The sequence below is a fragment of the Ceratotherium simum genome, chromosome 17 (assembly GCF_057802395.1).
Source record: "Ceratotherium simum simum isolate JZ-2026a chromosome 17, ASM5780239v1, whole genome shotgun sequence".
In the NCBI taxonomy this organism is placed as follows: Eukaryota; Metazoa; Chordata; class Mammalia; order Perissodactyla; family Rhinocerotidae; genus Ceratotherium; species Ceratotherium simum.
In genome coordinates this window covers 48,005,536-48,023,416 of record NC_141916.1, presented here as the reverse complement: position 1 = coordinate 48,023,416, position 17,881 = coordinate 48,005,536, and the positions used below count along the sequence as shown (strand labels likewise).

Sequence of the window (17,881 nt, the reverse complement as noted above, 5' to 3'; positions counted from 1 at the left end):
ATGCTGAGGCCGCGTCCCACATACAGCAACTAGAAGGATGTGCAACTATGACATACAACTATCTACTGGGGCTTTGGGGGGAAAATAAATAAATAAATAAAATCATAAAAAATAAAAAAAAATAAAAGCACATTAACAGTCATTAACAGATTTAACTCCATGTTGAACTGGTCTCATTCTTCACAAATATTTAATTATCTGACTTTCTCACTCTTGAGCTCTACATTTTGATTCACCTCTATCAGTTGTCTGAAGTACACCAAGTAACTTTTTCAGAAAGACCAGTGTAAATCGTATATTTTATTCAATAATAATGTCTTCCTGTTGCAGTAACACACAACTCCTGAATCAATCTCCATGTCTGGAATTTTTTCTGCTATTGTTTTCATCTGTGCTTCTCCAAGTTGTGGGAGAATATCTCAAGGTTATCTTCCATTTCACTGTTTTGATTTTTTTAGTCATCTATCCAGTTTTAAATAAAAAAAAATCAGGCTCTTTATTACCATTCTGTTTTTACTGATCTTGGATGTATTCTTTCATACTACGTTCTCTGTTTTCATACCCATTGTGTCCTCTTGATCTTTGGTGATTTTTACTCTTCTGCATCTTACAGGAAATTATAGGGAGACATCTGTTCTGATTCCTTAATGTGGGTCATTCATTTGAACTGTCATATCTTCTCATGTGCCCTGTTATTTTTTTCTATTTGCTAGTGTTTCAGAGGGAGATCCATACTTTATTGGAAGTTGAGATCAATTCTGTTACAGCCTGTAAACTCCTGGTCCAAGCTATCAGATCCAGAAGAAGGGAGAAGGCAAATAAATTTTTGATTTATTACAGTTTCACTTTAATTTCGAAATTAAATCACTCTAGGTGGGAAGGTGGAGCTGAAGCTAGCAATAATAGCAGCATATTCATGCGTCTCTTTTGCATGTTTCTGGTAACACCAAAAAGTCTGCTGATATAGTCACTCTGGTTACTCTCTGGCACTACAGTGCTCACTCATAGCCAATTTAACTACACCTCTGACCTTTGCCTAACATGCTCAATCACGTCAAGCATGGTTGCCATAACCTGTGTGTCATTCAGTGCCTGGTATATTTCCCAGAGGTTTTAACAGAATCCAGATGAGACTTACCTTCCACCCCATCCCACCTCCTCACGACCCTCACCTCCAGCCATCATCCCGGGGGTTGTGGTTATTATTGCTTATTTGGGTAAATCTCCAACTTGCTTCTTTGGGAAGCAGAGTCACAAGCTCAGGAGGTGACCAACCATGGCGGTTTGCCTGGGGCTGAGGGGCTTCCTGGAACCCAGGCAAACATAGATGGTTGATCACACAACAGCTCAGTCAGAGTGGGACATTCTTCAATGTTGAAACCTGCAGAAATTCTTCAAGGTTTCTGGTATGTGGTTGTTATCTTTGCCCAAGTCCCTAGCACTGATGTAAAATTCCCCTATGTTTATAGTCCACGGCTTTAATAACTAATAACTTGATAATGATCATAAATCTATATCCCCCTCCGAGACTGCTCTGCTGAGCTGCAGGCTCATAATATCCAAAGCTCTCCAGCATTTACCACCATATTTTCCATAAGTGACTCAAACACAAACATGTCCAAGGGTGAACTCAACCCCATTCTGTTCCTACGTTAAGAAAAGAAAGAAAAAAAAAAAAGCAAAGAAAGGAAAAAGAATCTATCCTCCTTTCCTGAATTTCCTGTCTCAACAAATGGCACTTCCATCTAACCAGCCATTCAGAGCAGAAGCCTAGGAGTTATCATAGCCACCTTCAGGGAGCCACAAGACGTTTATTAGGATTGGAGCATAGTGTGTAAGGGAGTAAGTGATGAAAACATTAGTCTAAAACAAGGTAAGGGAATTAGATCATATAAGTCACAAAGAAGAGTATGTACTTTATCTTGAGAACAATGATGATTCACTGGAAGATTTAAGGAAGTGAAATAATTAGTCTTCAAACCATTTTCTACACAACTATCAAAATGATATTTCTAAAAGAAATTCAGCCATGTCAATTTACTACTTGAAAATCTCCAATGACTCCTAATACTTTTCAGGATAAAATTCAAACGCTTTATCTTAGAATACTAGACCCTGCTTGATCTGGCTTCTATCTCTCTCTCTAGACTTGTCTCCAACCATTCCCCCCCATTTCTTTCTGCTGCTGAATTACACCGACAAAACAAAGTATTCTTTAATAACCTTAATTTGAAAACCTGACTCTAGTAATTAGGAATTAAAATTTTCCACAGAGAGGGCTTTTATATTCCTCCCAGTTTTTAAAGCTTATTATTTTTCTTCAGTGTCTATCAAGGCAGGTTAAAAGAACATATTTACATCCTTGATACCTACATTAAAGTCAATTAATCATAGATATGTGCACCTATTTCTGAACTCTATTCATTGATCTCTATCCTTAGATTTAGCACCTCACTGTTTTAATTACTCCAGTTTTACGGTAAGTCTTGAAATTAAGTGGAAAGTCATCATACTTTTTTTTAGTCTTACAAAATCAACTGAGCTATTTTAACAGGTCCTAGGCATTCCCATATAAATTTTAGATTCAATTTGTCATTTTCTGAAAAAAAAAACTATCCTCCTTTGAGTAAACTGTTTTTGCTTTGTTTGTTTATTAGTTTAAATAAACTGAATTTTTAAAAAAGCACACACACAATATAAGCCTTTTGAAATTTTCACTGAGATTGTGTTGAATCTATAGACCAGTTTAGGGAGAACTGTCATCTTACCAATATATTGATCATTTTTATTTTCTTAAAAGATAAATATTGCTGTCTTGCCCCTGTTGCAACTAGAGAGGAAAGAACTCTGCATTTTATATCTCACAAAGCACATAAGAGTCTTAAAAGTAATGTGCTTTCTTCAGGGATAGTGTTTAGGAGGCATTATTAATGTGTGTTAGGAAACGCATATGACAGCCTTGAGTAATCTGTGTCCAAAAATAAACAACTGATAAACTATCCTATACAGCTTATATGAAGAGTGTTTGAAATGAGATATACAAATATAGAATAATTAAGCATATACTATAAATTCCTGTTGTTTCTTTTCTGTTAAGGAATAAGGGCAGCAATGAATTTTTGAAGTTCATCATGCAAATTGCACAGCTTGTGTGCGTTTTTCAGATAAGAAAAAAAGACTTGGAATCAGCTACTACATAGCTTTTCCCAGAACTGAACAGTAAGACTCTTTTTTACTTTTGTATGACATTTCTTTGGAGAGTTTAACAGATCTAAGGTTACAGACAGCGTTCCCAAAGGCCAACTGCTGATCGATCAGCTTAACTTTCCAAGACCTGCTCGCATCCTTAAACTGTCTGGATGACTTTTTGGCAAATGCATTGGTGTTCATCTCAAAAGGAATTCAAAAAGTGTATAAGTTTTAGGACAAATCCATTATCACTGGAAAAGTGGCTAAAAGCTCATGCCTTGCTGATGACTGATGGAAAGCACCATTTTCTTTTTTTCTTTACTTTTTTGTGTGTGTGTGTGTGAGGAGAGCAGCCCTGTGCTAACATCCGCCAATCCTCCTCTTTTTTTGCTGAGGAAGACTGGCCCTGGGCTAACATCCATGCCCATCTTCCTCTACTTTATGGGATGCCGCCACAGCATGGCTTACCAAGCGGTGCGTCAGTGCGCGCCCGGGATCCGAACCAGCGAACCCCGGGCCAACGCAGTGGAGTACAAGCACTTAACCACCTGCGCCGCTGGGCCGGCCCCTTGAAAGCACCACTTTCATAAGGAATAGCACACAATTCTTATTCTATAATAAATAGTACCATCTGAGACACTTTTACTGAACACCTAATAAATGCTAGGTACTATACTCTGCTACATGCTCTTATCAAAAGCAAAAATTAGAATAGCGATGTTAAAGGAAGACCATTTAAGGGGCCAGCACGGTCGCGCAAGCGGTTAAGTGCACTCGCTCCCCTGCAGCGGCCTGGGGTTCGCCGGTTGGGACCCCGGGCACGCACCGACGCACCGCTTGGCAAGCCATGATGTGGCGGCATCCCATATACAGTGGAGGAAGATGGGCATGGATGTTAGCCCAGGGCTGGTCTTCCTCAGCAAAAAGAGGAGGATTGGCACATGTTAGGTCAGGGCACATCTTCCTCAAAAAAAAAAAAAAGCAAGTTAAAAAAAAAAAAAAGGAAGACCATTTAAGGGATACAGAGTTTATCCCTTCCCTGGGTACTCTAAGGTTTATGCTTACTTTAAGTTCCAGAAGATTACCACCTTGAATAACATTAGCTTAATCACTTGTAGAGTTACCTTTACCGAATTATGCCCCCAACTTTAAACAAAGACCACCATGAGAAAGTAATGTGAAATTAACACACAAAGAAATTGCTAACAATTACGTTGCTACCCATTACAATGTACCCATTACATTCCTTACTGACTCCATATGAAAAATTTCTTCTCAAATTTATATGATGAAAACCTTCTCTTGCAAAGAACTCATAAGTTTCCACCTTTCCAATAATGTGTGCTGGTAACTCATTTTATTCTAGCTCTTGGGAAGCTTACAGATAATTTGTTTTTAAACCTTTAATTATAAAATAAAGCAGATACAGAGAAAACTTCACAAGACAAAGGTAAAACTTGATGAATTACTAAATGGCAAACACTCTGTAACCTTCACCCAGATCAAGAAAGAACTTTGCCAACCATCTCAGAAGGCCCTTCATGGAGCCTGTCCAAATCCCTTCCTCTCCACAAAACTAACCATTATTCTGACTTCATAGTAGTCACTTCCCTACATTTCTTTATACTTTTATTACCTGGCTGTGTATTCAAAGAAAAACAGTTTAATCTTGATTACCTATTTTTTTGATTTGCTATGTCTTTTAAGTCTCTCTCTTTTTTCAGCCTTTATTTTTTTAGAGCAGTTTTAGGTTCACAGCAAAATTGAGGGGAAGGTAGATATTTCCCATATATCCCTACAATGCATAGCTTCCCCCATTACCAACATCCCCCACTAGAGTGGTACATTTGTTACAATTTATGAACCTACATTGACACATCATAATCACCCAAAGTCCACAGTACCTTAGGGGTCACTCTTGGTATTGTACATTCTATGTACACTTTTTTTTGCACAAATGCATAATGATATGTATCCATCATTATAGTATCATAGAGAGTATTTTCACTGCCCTAAAAATCTTTGCTCAGCCTATTCATCGTCCCTCCCCCAACCCCCTTCTCAGTTTCTTTTAATCTACAGATTCCCTCATCATTCATTACAGTTTATCTATTGAAGGACTTGGCCTATTTGACCTATATGTCCAGATCTGCTGATGCATACTCATGGTGCAGTTCAATATGTTTCTCTGTCCTCTGACTTTCTTGCAAATTTCAAGTTTCATCAGATTCATGCTGAACTGATCCCTTTGGCAAAATGAAAGGTGGTTTTCTTTTCTTCCATCAAGAGGCAAATAATGTCCGTTCTTTTTCATATTGTGATGTTAGCAGCCATTGATGTTCACTGCCTAGATCCAATAGTTCACTGGAAGTTATAAAATGCTCATATTCTCATTATATCATTTCTTTTTCATATCATTTCTTTTTCATTTATTAGCTGCAATAGCTTTCTTTTACCTACTATTTTGTTAGCTACTGGTATATTCATATAGGAAAGGGAAGGTAAACTGCTTGATTCTTTCTCTTTATTACCAACATTGAAGGTAATGAATTGGTTCCCCATGATCCTCTGAAAGTGACCTCTTCCTTTTTAAAACATTATTATGATCTGAAGAATTTAAACATACTTGATGGATTTCTATCAATCTTTGACCAGTAGAGGCTTTTAAAGTTATTTCTCCAGACTTTCTAAAATAACGCTAGTAGGGCCGGCCCCGTGGCTTAGCGGTTAAGTGCACGCGCTCCGCTGCTGGCAGCCTGGGTTCGGATCCCTGGCGCGCACCCACGCACCGCTTCTCCAGCCACGCTGAGGCGGTGTCCCACGTACAGCAACTAGAAGGATGTGCAACTATGACATACAACTATCTACTGGGGCTTTGGGGGAAAAATAAATAAATAAAATTAAAAAATAAATAAATAAAATAAAATAAAATAAAATAAAATAACCCTGGTAGTCTGTAATAGTTTCCTTGCTCTCTGGTATGACAGTGTTCCAGCTCATCTTGTACATTTCTTGTACAGACTTAGAATCAACCACTTCACCTGAAAGGTATGACTTCTTTTAAGGCAAAATAGTTTTCTAAGATTACAATCTGGGTGCTTTTTGTTTCTAGACCTCTTCAGTGGTCATAGTTTGAAAATAAAAATACATATTCATATTTGTGTGTAGGTATTTTCGTAACATAAAATATCTAATGAGCTCATGCCAGTACTTTCAATTAACACTCAGAATTATCAGTTTCTCTTACTTAACCTCTACAGTATTACATCTATATTTCCTTTCTTCCACACCAAGTATCCTGCAGATACAAGGGCAACAGAATTAATATATCTCATAATTACTCACTTACTTGATCCAACATTATAAACAGTCTCAAAAAAACTCAGAATGAATATTAATACAGTCATGTGTCTCTTAACAATGGGGATATGTTCTGAGAAATGCGCCCTTAGGTGATTTCATCATTGTGTGAAGACCAGATAGTGTATTTATGCAAACCTAGATGGCATAGCCTACTACACACCTAGGATATATGGTACTAACCTTACAGGACCACCACTGTATATGCAGTCTGTTGCTGACCGAAAGATCATTATACAACAGGACTGTATCAATCAATACACCACTGTAGTTACCATATAGAGTTTAACAAAATTTTTGCATATCATACTTCTATTCCTGCTCCAATTTTTTACAGTAGTACTTGATTTACCTTATCTAAAAATATAGCCATTAGACATGATACTCTCTCAATTTTAATCCTTTAGTTTTCTACAAGTAATTACATGTATAATGCTCATCACCAAGGCTTATTTTAATATTTCACTCATCAGTTTGGTTGTCTAAAGCCCAATCACGAGCACATTTTTCAGGAATGACTCAGAGAAACAGTATTTCTTCACTTCTTGCATGTTGATAATAGTTTGTCTATGGCTTATACGAGACAGTCAGTTTTGCTGGATAAAAAAATCATTGGTTCACATTTTCTTAATTTGAGTATCTTGAAAATACTACCTCATTTTATTCTGACAGGGAGTGTCCTGTGAGAAAGTCTGAGGGAGTGTCCTGTGAGAAAGTCTGATGCTAATCCAATTTTATTTCTCTTTTAAGTCATTTATTCTTCCTTCTTAAAAACCCAGAGAATTTTTTTTCTTTTTCTATAGAGTAATTTTACTAGAATATGTCTTGGTGTTGTTTACTCTGGTCTATATTCTCAAATACATAGTGCTCTCTGTAGTTTCAAATCTTAAGAAACTTTTCCTGAATTATAGTTTTTCATATTTGTTCTGTTCCCTTGCTTTGGTTATCTTCCTAAAAGAGTCTTATTATCTGTGTGTTGTTTCCTCTTTGCCTATCTTCAATATTTGTCACTTTCTCTTTTATCTTTTTACATTTCTTTTTCGTCTTTAAATTTTTCCTTCTTTTCAACTTCTATGCAAAGACTATTCTGCTTATTCACTATTGTGTTATATATTTAGGTGCTCCTATGTTGGGTGTATAAATATTTACAAAGTTACATCCTCTTGTTGGACTGATCCCATTATTATTATATAATGACCTTCTTTGTCTCTTGTCACAGTCTTTGGCATAAGATCTATTTTGTCTGATGTAAGTATAGCTATCACTGTTTTCTTTTGGTTTCCATTCACGTGGCATATATTTTCCATTCCTTCACTTTCAGAGTATGTGTTTCCTTAAATCTGAAGTGTGTCTCCTGTAGGCAGCACAGAGTTGCGTCTTCTGTTTTTATCCATTCAGCGAGCCACTCTGTGTGTTCTCACTGGAGAATTTAAGGCCATTTCCATATAAAATAATTACTGATGGGTGTGGACATACTATTGCCATTTTATTCATTGTTTTCTGGCTGTTTTGTATTTCATTTGTTCCTTTCTTCTTCTCTTGCTCTCTTCCTTTGTGATATAATGATTTTCTGTAGTGGTATGTTTAGATTCCTTTCTACTAATCTTTTGTGTATCTATTATAGATTTTTCCTTTTGGTTACCATGAGGCTTATATAAGACATCTATCCCAGCAGGGGTGAGTGCAGAGGGAGCAGTCAGAATTGTCCATCTCACAGTCTTTCCCTGAAAAAGGTCTATTTTCATACTTTAAAAGCTGCTGTCTAATGGTCAGGCTTCTAATTTAGCAGACTTCCAGAGGTTGACTGCAATCATCCTGGGAGAGTGGGGAAGCCAGCAGACACCACCTCTGCCTTCTCCCTCGAGCCCTCTCCAAATCACCAGCATCTCCATGGAAGGAGCTTGTACATACATCTGGCCCCCCAGCCTTTGTGGATGCCACCCAATGGATGGGCCCCTGGATTGCCTGGCTCTGAAAGCCAACGGGGCTTGTAGCCACAAGCCCCACAGCACTGTAGCAAACAATGAAGCAGTTCTTAATGCGTACAGGAACAACCTCTTCCATGGCTATATACCCAGGTCCAGTGCAGAGGAAGCAGGAGAAAAAAAGCCCGTCTCCAAATTTCTCCCTGGAAGGGCCCTAACTATACTGTTTCCCAGCTGCTGCCTGGGGGTTTGGCTTCCAAACAGCCTGCATCTAGGTGCTGAGTATGATCCTCCCCTTTGGAACACTTGACAAATCTTGGCAGACCCTCAACTACTGGGAGCCAGTAAGAACAAAGAAACCAGCTTGGACAATCAAAAAGGGTTGAGAGACAACCAAGAGCATAGGCCAGGCTGACTGATAAGGTTCATCTCCTACATGAGACCACTTTGTCAGGACTGTTAGAGATAGCTGTTTCATCTAATGTGCAGAAACCAACACAAAGAGTCAAGGAAAATGAAGAAACAAGGGAATATGTTCCAAACACAAGAACAAGGTAAAACTCCAGAAACAGACTTTATGAAATGGATTTACCTGATAAAGAGTTCAAAATAATGGTCATAAAGATGCTCACCAAAGTCAGCAGAATAATACAATAACAAAGTGAGAATTTCAACAAAGAGATAGAAAATATCAAACAGAAATCACAGAGCTGAAAAATACAATAACTGAAGTCAAAAATTCAATAGAGGGGTAAAACAGAACACTAGATCAAGCAGGTGAAAGATCAGCAAACTCGAAGACAGAGCAGTGAAATTCATCCAGTCAGAGAAGTAAAAACAAGAAAGAATGAAACAAAGTGAAGATGGCTTAAAGGACACCATCAACTGGACCACTACTCACATGATGGGGTCTCAGAAGGAGAAGATAGAAAGGGGCAGAAAGCTTACTCAAAGAAAATGGCTAAAAATTTCCCTAACCTGGGGGGAAAAAATCAACATACAGATCCAGGAAGCCCAGAAGATTCCAAATAAAATTAATCCAAAAGGACCCACACCAAGACATATTATAATTAAATTGTCAAAAGTTAAAGACAAGAACAGAATCTTAAAAGTGGCTAGAGAAAAACAACTTGTTTCACACAGGGAACCCCCATAAGACTATCAGCAGAAACTCTGCAGGCCAGAACAGAGTGGCACAATATATTCAAAGTGCTGAAAGAAAAAACTGCCAACCAAGAATACTCTACCCAACAAAGTTGTCCTTCAAAATGGAAGGAGAGATAAAGGATTTTCCAGAGAAGTAAAAGCATAAGGAGCTCAATCACTAGACCAGCCCTATGAGAAATGTTAAAAGAATGTCTTCAAGCTGAAACAAAAGGGTGCTAACTAGTAATAGGAAAACATATGAAAATATAAATCTCACTGGTAAAGGTAAATACATGGTTAAATTCAGAAAACTCTCATGTTGTAAAGGTAGTGGGTAAATCACTTATAAATCTAGCATGAAGGTTAAAGGACAAAAGTAATAATAATAAAAATAACTATAATAGTGTGCTAATGGATACACAAGGTAAAAAGATGTACATGGTGAAATCAGAAACATTAAATGTGTGTGGGGAGAGAGTAAAAATGTAGAACTTAAGTATGTGTTCAAAGTTATCAGCTTAAAATACTGTGAGAAACGTAAGATGTTCTTTATAAAAAACTTATATGAGATTTTACCTTGATACTTTTATGTTTCTCATGTTTATGTGAAATTAGTTTTCCTGAACTTCTAGAAGGTGGTATTCAAGGTAGTTTTTCTAACATTACAGAATTCACTCCTCTGTTGTTTTCATGTAATGTTAAAAAATATGGTGGCTTGCTTTCTGAGATCTCTCAACTGTTCCTCTCCCCATCCTTACCTGGACCTTCTCTTTCCTTCCCCTTGTGTTTATCTCAATTTTACCGATATTGCTCAATTTTGATGTTACTACTATTCTATTCAGTTTTGTCTCTACTCAGTGTGGTACCCTGCCCTGGTAGAGCACTTTAGCAGGTCCTTTCCAAGAACTCTGTGGAGCTAGACTGCTGTAACCTCTTCTGTCTTTACCATGGACACAGTGGACTTGCCTGATATTGGAGTGGGCAACCGCTCAACCTCTCATTCCAGCTGCTACTCTTAATACAGTCCACCACATTATCTAGTAAATAGTTGAGGCTATTTTGAAGGTCTCCTGCTTGAAGTTCTATGAGATACCCCATTCATTCTCTCTGCTTACTTTTACATAGACAGTAACACTATGGATGTCTTCTGGCTATTAGTGGCCTGCCCTGACCTGCTTTCATTTCTAGATGCCTGAAGTTAGTTTTATGATATGTTTTTGGATATGCTATCTAGTTTCACTGGTTTTTGTGTGGGTATTCTGAGGGAGTTTTTTTTTAAAAAAAATAAATAAAACTATGACTTGGGCATGTTTACTTTCTAGCATCCCTCTCAAGGCCAAATCTGAAGTTCAAACACAACAATTATGTCTTTATACTCATCATACACTTATTACCTTTTTTTTTTTTGTTAAAGATTTTATTTATTTTTCCCCCCCAAAGCCCCAGTAGATAGTTGTATGTCATAGCCGCACATCCTTCTAGTTGCTGCATGTGGGACGCGGCCTCAGCATGGCCGGAGATGCGGCGTGTCGGTGCGTGCCTGGGATCCCAACCCGGGCCACCAGCAGCGGAGCGCGCACACTCAACCGCTAAGCCACGGGGCCGGCCCCTCACTTCTTACTTTTTTTGACATTTATTTCTAACTGTTTTTAAACCATCTTGTTGTTAAGTCATTTCATTCTTTTTTAAAACAAGGCAAAAAATACTCCAACTCCATGATTACAAAAAGTTTATTTTAATAAGTTCTTTAAATCTTTCCTGGTCTTCAATACTTCTAAATGCTTCCTTGTTCATAGTCCAGATAACTTACAAATGTTTATACTTCGAGAAATTCCTTCAACTACCTAAGGCTCACTGTTTCTAGTAGGGTCTTAGAATGAGACCTCCACCAACCCAAATAATCATTCAAACACAAGAACATAAATATAAACTGTCTTTAAAACATGAACATGGGAGCGTGATGGGTTTGCAGGCATCAGCTGAAGACTCAGTCTACTGCTCGGGGCAACTGGGAGGCATGAGAGGTGGGCACAGGACCCAGAAGTTGGGCCCAGAGGCACAGGTGGCACCTGCTCCACAGGACCTGCATGCCATGGAGTTGGGGGTGGGGAGGAACGCTTCACCCATGGGCCACTCAAGCCACAGCACCAGGATCCCTTTCCCTGAAGTGATGCCTTGGAATCGATCCCTCAAATACCCAGAGCTATGGACTTACTTCCTTTCTATAACTACTCGAGGCCAACTGATTTGTAGAAAATAATGGTGACACCTCAATTTAAAAATACATAATTTGGGGCCCGTTTTCATGTATCTGACAGAACAACCAACTTGCCCATTTAAAAAACAATCAAATAACTAAAGAAAAAATATATACGAATATGATCTGAGCAGAAAGTCCATTTTTATGTATTATAACTTTGTCTTCCTTGAATACTGGGGTGTAGCATACATGCAGTAGGCTTTCTTCTACTCTAGTGGCCAACAAATTACAGTTCATTGGCTCACTGTATGTTTTATAAATAAAGTTTTACTGGAACACAGCCATGCCATTCCCTTACGTGTTATCTGTAGCTGCTTTCACACCACAATAGCAGAGGTTAAGTACTTGCAACAAGGATCATATGGCCCACAAAGCCTAAAATATTTACTATCTGGTCCTTAACAGAAAAGTTGGCCGATCCTGCCCTAGTCTAGAGATTTATCAAACAAGCCTCCACGAGCAGCTCCGGGCGGCTCTATAAGTAATTCTGAGTAGAATGACTTTGTTGTATTGGGTGTCCAGCACATCGTAGAATCTTTAGCATTCCTAGCCCCCAGGAACTAAAATGCCAGTAGCACTCCCAGTCCTTGTGTTAACCAAAATTCTCCACACATTTCCAAACACTCTGGGAGAGAGCAGAAGTACTATCTCTGGTTGAGAACCAGTGAAGAAATAAATTAGCTCAGAGTAAAGAAGGAGAAAATATAATCCATAAATTCTAAATGCTACCAAGATAAAAGAGGTAACTATGTTTCTTATTTAAGAGCAAACTGAAAGTCTATTCTTCTTCCCCTTTGATACTTAGCCAAAAACAGAGTAACTTATTCTTAATAAAATTAGGATTTATAATTTGATTACTATTTCAAGACATCATGGAGTTTATAAATTTATAAGGCAATCTTACCTATTTGTTCCATCCAGATTTGATTTGTGGATGAAATTAAGTTTTGCATCGGCCCAATAAAGCTTCCGTTCCTCATAATCCAAAGTCAGTCCATTTGGCCAGTAAATTTCAGTGTTTATTATAATGAAGCGACTTGAACCATCCATTCCAGCACGTTCTATCTTTGGTACTTCTCCCCAGTCTGTCCAGTACATGAATCTAAAAACCATATAAACAATAAAACCATGATATAAGCAGGTTAACAGCCACGTATTCTATAACTATCACTATCAAATAAAGAAAGCTCTCTCAGAACACTAAAACTGGAACCCTTAGAAATTATTATCTAAATTTTAATAATCTACCTTTTTTGTCACCACCATGATAATAACTGATTCAGGCAAGCATTATCACAGATGCAAAAGCCATTTGACCAAAGTTTACTGGGAAAAAGGATATTTACATTGTCTGAATTTATTTCCCTACAGATTACTTATTAATGACAGAGGGGAAAATGATAACATTAGAAGAAGTAAACTTGGTGGACACCACCTTAACCACATCATCAATAAGGGAACAAACTGGCATCATATATGTGATGTACTGGAAAGGACACACCATCTTTTAGGTAGATTCTGCTATACAGTATGCCTGCCAAAAGATGCATAACCTGAACCAAATTATGAGGAAACAGAACCAAATTGAGGAACATTCTAGAAAACAACTGGCCTTTGAAAATATCAATGTCATAAGAGTCAAAGAAAGGCTAAGGAATTGATCTAGATTAGATGAGAATACTACATAAAGTGCATGATTCTAGAATGATCAGTTGGGAAAAATGCTATAAAGACATTATTGGGAAACCTGCCAAAATTTGCTGGGCTGTCAATTATATAATAGAAATGTACTAATGTTAAATTTTCTAAATATGATCATTGTCCCGTGGTTAAAGCATACATGATTTCATTGTACTATTTTTATTTCTATTCTACAAGTTTGAAATTTTTTCAAAATAAAAAGAATAGAAAGTCTGAATAGTCTCATTCCAGAGGGAAAAAGAGAATTTTCCTTGATTTAAAGGTAAAGCTCTTAATGTGTTATATTTCAATTAAAAGCATATTTTTAAAAAGTTAATGAGGGTGCTATGAACTAGATATGAGGTACTCAATAAACGTGTTGAAACACAACTGAAATTCAGGTATAAATTTTACTCAGAAAATTAACGGAATGGTGCAACTGGAATGATTCTACTTGTGCATACTGATATTTCACATTAACTGCTTACTCAAAAAAATGATGGGAAGAGAATATCAGGTGAGGACTGAAGAGACAGTCACGCGCTGCATAATGACATTTCAGTCAATGATGGACCACATACACAACAGTGGTCCTATAAGATCAGTACCATACAGCCTATCTGTCTAGTACGTTACACATCTAGATTTGTGTAAGTACACTCTATGATGTTCATGCAACAACAAAATCGCCTAAGGACGCATTTCTTAGTAAGCATCCCCGTCGTTAAGCAATGCATGACTCTACTTCCTAGATACAAATCACTGTGCTTTTATTATCTCAAGCCTAATAGAAACATTATGAAACATTATTTGTCCATCATAATACTTCAGAAAAAACTCAGAAAAGTTAGTGCATTACTCAAAGTCACATAGCTAATAAATGCAGAAGAGAAATTTGAACTTATATCACTTAGATTCCAAAGTCAATGCTTATGCCACAAGTCGGAGCCTTGATTTGTAAGGAATAAAAGGCAAAGCGCACCGGAGATTGATGATGGTGATTAGATACTGTCCAGAATGAGGGGCAAGGGAATGACCAGAGTCACACCAGATAAAACTATATAGGAAGGCAAACCAGACAATTTTAGAACATGTTAAAATTTTTGTTTTTTATTCTGAAAGCAACATAAAGGCACCTGAAGACGTTTAAGATTGAAGGTGAAATGACTGGCTTTGTGGGGGTTTTTTTGAGGGGATTAGGGGGGCAGTGGCTGAAGTGTAGAGATGGACTAGAAGAAGGCTAAAAGAAAAACAGAGAGGCCAGAGCTCCCAAAATGGCTCTGTGAAGAACTCAGCAAATTCTCTCCCCTAAAACCAATAAAAAAACAAGAAAAGATTGTCAAAAATAACTGAAGTCTCTGAAAATTGATCAAAGGGCACACAAAAAGATGAGAAGCATTTATTCAAGAAAATCTATTAAATCTCAGTAAGAATTGTGGTATTTCACCTAAAGGTTATTTGCATTACTATCCACACTGCTGGGTTTGTGGCAAAGACACTCTGCCCTGAGCAGACATGGCAGGCCATAAAGATTGGCACCCCACCCACACAAGAGGGGGATGACTTTACTTGGAGCAGGTAATGGAAAAATCTATGCCCAAGAATGTTGTCAAAAATAAGAGTGTTCTCAATAGCAAACAATCAGAGAGGGCTATTATCCCAGCAATATTGGTTGGGACAGGCAACAAATGGCAGGCCAGACAGAAATTTAACAGGGAGATCCTGGGAAAGAGACAGCCAAAGAGGGCCTTATGTGCATATTTATCCTTGGTGGTCAGAAAGGCTGTGTGCATGCACAAGGCTGCTCCTGCTCAAGAGATATCAGAGAGAATTCTTTGAAGACCAGTCTCTGGCCGAATGTGGGAAAACTTTAAACTTCCTAAAATTTGAAAACATTCCCCAAACTACAAACAGATTCAAAGAAAAATGGTGAAGCACTTACTGGTTCAAGGTATTTCAGAACAACCTCTAATCAACGATTAGCAGACCAATAAGATATAGTGACCTAGGGGCAACCCCTAGAAAGCCAGGCTTAAAACTTCTAACAAGAAAAAAAATTTTGAGCAGTGACTTCAGAAGCAGCACACTGAGAGGGAAAATACGCCAAAGAATTAGTCCAGGCAAGTCATTAAACAAACAAAAACAACAGCAACAAGCCAGGGAAAGGTCAGAATACACATTTGCTATAAGACATTACCTAACATTTCTAGTTTTCAACAAAAAATTATGAGACATCCAAAGACACAGAAAGTTTGACCCAAGTATGAACTTAGCAGACAAGAACTTCAGAGTTGCTATTATAAATATGTTCAAAGAACTAAAGGAAAGAATGTTTAAGAATTAAAGGAATGGATGATGATGACTTATCAAAGACAGAAAGTGTAAAAAAAAAAAGGAAGAAATTCTGGAGTTGAAAAATACAAAAACCTAAATGAAGAATAAAATGAATGGGCTTTCAAGAGCAGATCTGAGCTGGCTGAAGAATCAGCAAACTTGAACACAGAGCAAGAGGGATTATCCAATATGAAGAGCTGAAAGAAAAAGGAAGGAAGAAACATGAGGAATATGTGGGACACTGACATACACATAATGGAGCACCAGAGGATAAAAAATTGGGAAGGAAAAAATCTCAAATAAATAATGAACAAAAACTTCCCAAATTTGATAAAAAATATGAACCCATACATCCAAGAAGCCTAACAAACTCCAAGTAAGATAAACACAGAGATACATAACTATACACATTAGTCAAACTGCTGAAAGACAAAGAGAAATCTTGAAACCAGTAAGAGAAAAACAACTCATCACATGCAAAGAAACCACAATTTGACTAATAGCCGATTTCTCATCAGAACAATGAAGGGCAGAAAGCAGTGGGATGACATACACAAAGTGCTGAAAGAAAAAAAAATTCAACCAAGAATTCCACATATAGCAAAACTATCCTTCAAAAATGAAGGTGAAATAAAGACATCTCCACATAAACAAAGTGAGAGAATATGTGGCTTGCAGTCCTGCATTACAAAAGATACCAAAGGAAGTTCTTCAGGCTGAGAAGCAGCAACATTAGATGTTAACTCAAATCCACATGAAGAAGCAAACAGTACTCATACAGATAATTATGTAGGTAATCATCAAAGACAGTATAAATATATATTTTTCCTTTTTCTTCTCTTAATGGATCAAAAAGACAATTGCACAAAAAAGTAATTATAAAATTGTATTATTGGGCTTATAACATATAAAGATACAATATATACGAAAATAACAGCACTAAGGAAGGGAAAGGGGAAGCAACAATGAGGCAAGGAAATCATAGCAGAAATTAACTCAAAGCCACAAGACAAAATAAAGAGTACCAGAAGTGGTAAATACGTAGGTTAACATAAAAAACTTACAGATTTTTTTCTCAGTTGTTCCTTATCTACTTTTGTGTGTGTGTGTGTGAGGAGATCAGCCCTGAGCTAACATCCATGCCAATCCTCCTCTTTTTGCTGAGGAAGACCGGCCCTGAGCTAACATCTATTGCCAATCCTCCTCCTTTTTCTCCCCAAAGCCCCAGCAGATAGCTGTATCTCACAGTTGCACATCCTTGTAGTTGGTGTATGTGGGACGCGGCCCCAGCATGGCGGGACAAGCGGTGCGTCAGTGCGCACCCAGGATCCGAACCTGGGCCCCCAGTAGCGGAGCGCGCGCACTTAACCGCTAAGCCATGGGGCCGGCCCCATGTTCCTTATCTTCTTTAAAAAATGTTAAGACTTTCCAGTTCCTGCACTATTCTTACATGCACAATAAACTCTTACTAAATACCAAAACAAAACAAAAAAACCTATAAGACTGCTTAAAGCAATTATTATGACACAGTATTAGTGGTTTTATAACATACAGACAATAATATATGACAGTAGCAAAACAGAGAAGGAAGGAAATAGATCAATACTGGAGAAAAGTTTCTCTATTTTATTGGAATTAAATTAGCATTAATCTGAAGTCCACTGTGATTAAGATAGATATTATAATCCCTACAACAAATACTAAGAAAATATCTCAAAAATTACAGTTAAAAATTCAACAAAAGAATTAAAATGGTACACTAGAAAACACCTGTTTAAAAAAGGAGGCAGTTAAGTTGAAGCAGAGCAACAAAAAGACAAAACATAAGGAAAACAAACAGCAAAATGAAAGACGTAACTACACTCAAGTAAATAACATTAAAATATAAATGGATTAAAGATTTCAATCAAAAAAGAGATTGTCAGAGGACAGAGACAACAGATATTTGGGAAGGAAAAACTGACAGGACTTGGCTATGAGGGGTGAA

At 37.5% G+C, this 17,881-nt stretch overlaps 1 protein-coding gene across 1 annotated transcript in view; it reads right to left on the bottom strand.

Moving 5' to 3' along the window:
* The window catches only part of LRP6 (LDL receptor related protein 6), a 177,891-nt gene that overhangs the window by 88,725 nt on the left and 71,285 nt on the right, over positions 1-17,881 (bottom strand). The window contains exon 3 of the mRNA XM_004435377.3: positions 12,785-12,982. Coding sequence (XP_004435434.1) covers positions 12,785-12,982 — 198 coding nt within the window. The remainder of the gene's footprint in view (positions 1-12,784; positions 12,983-17,881) is intronic.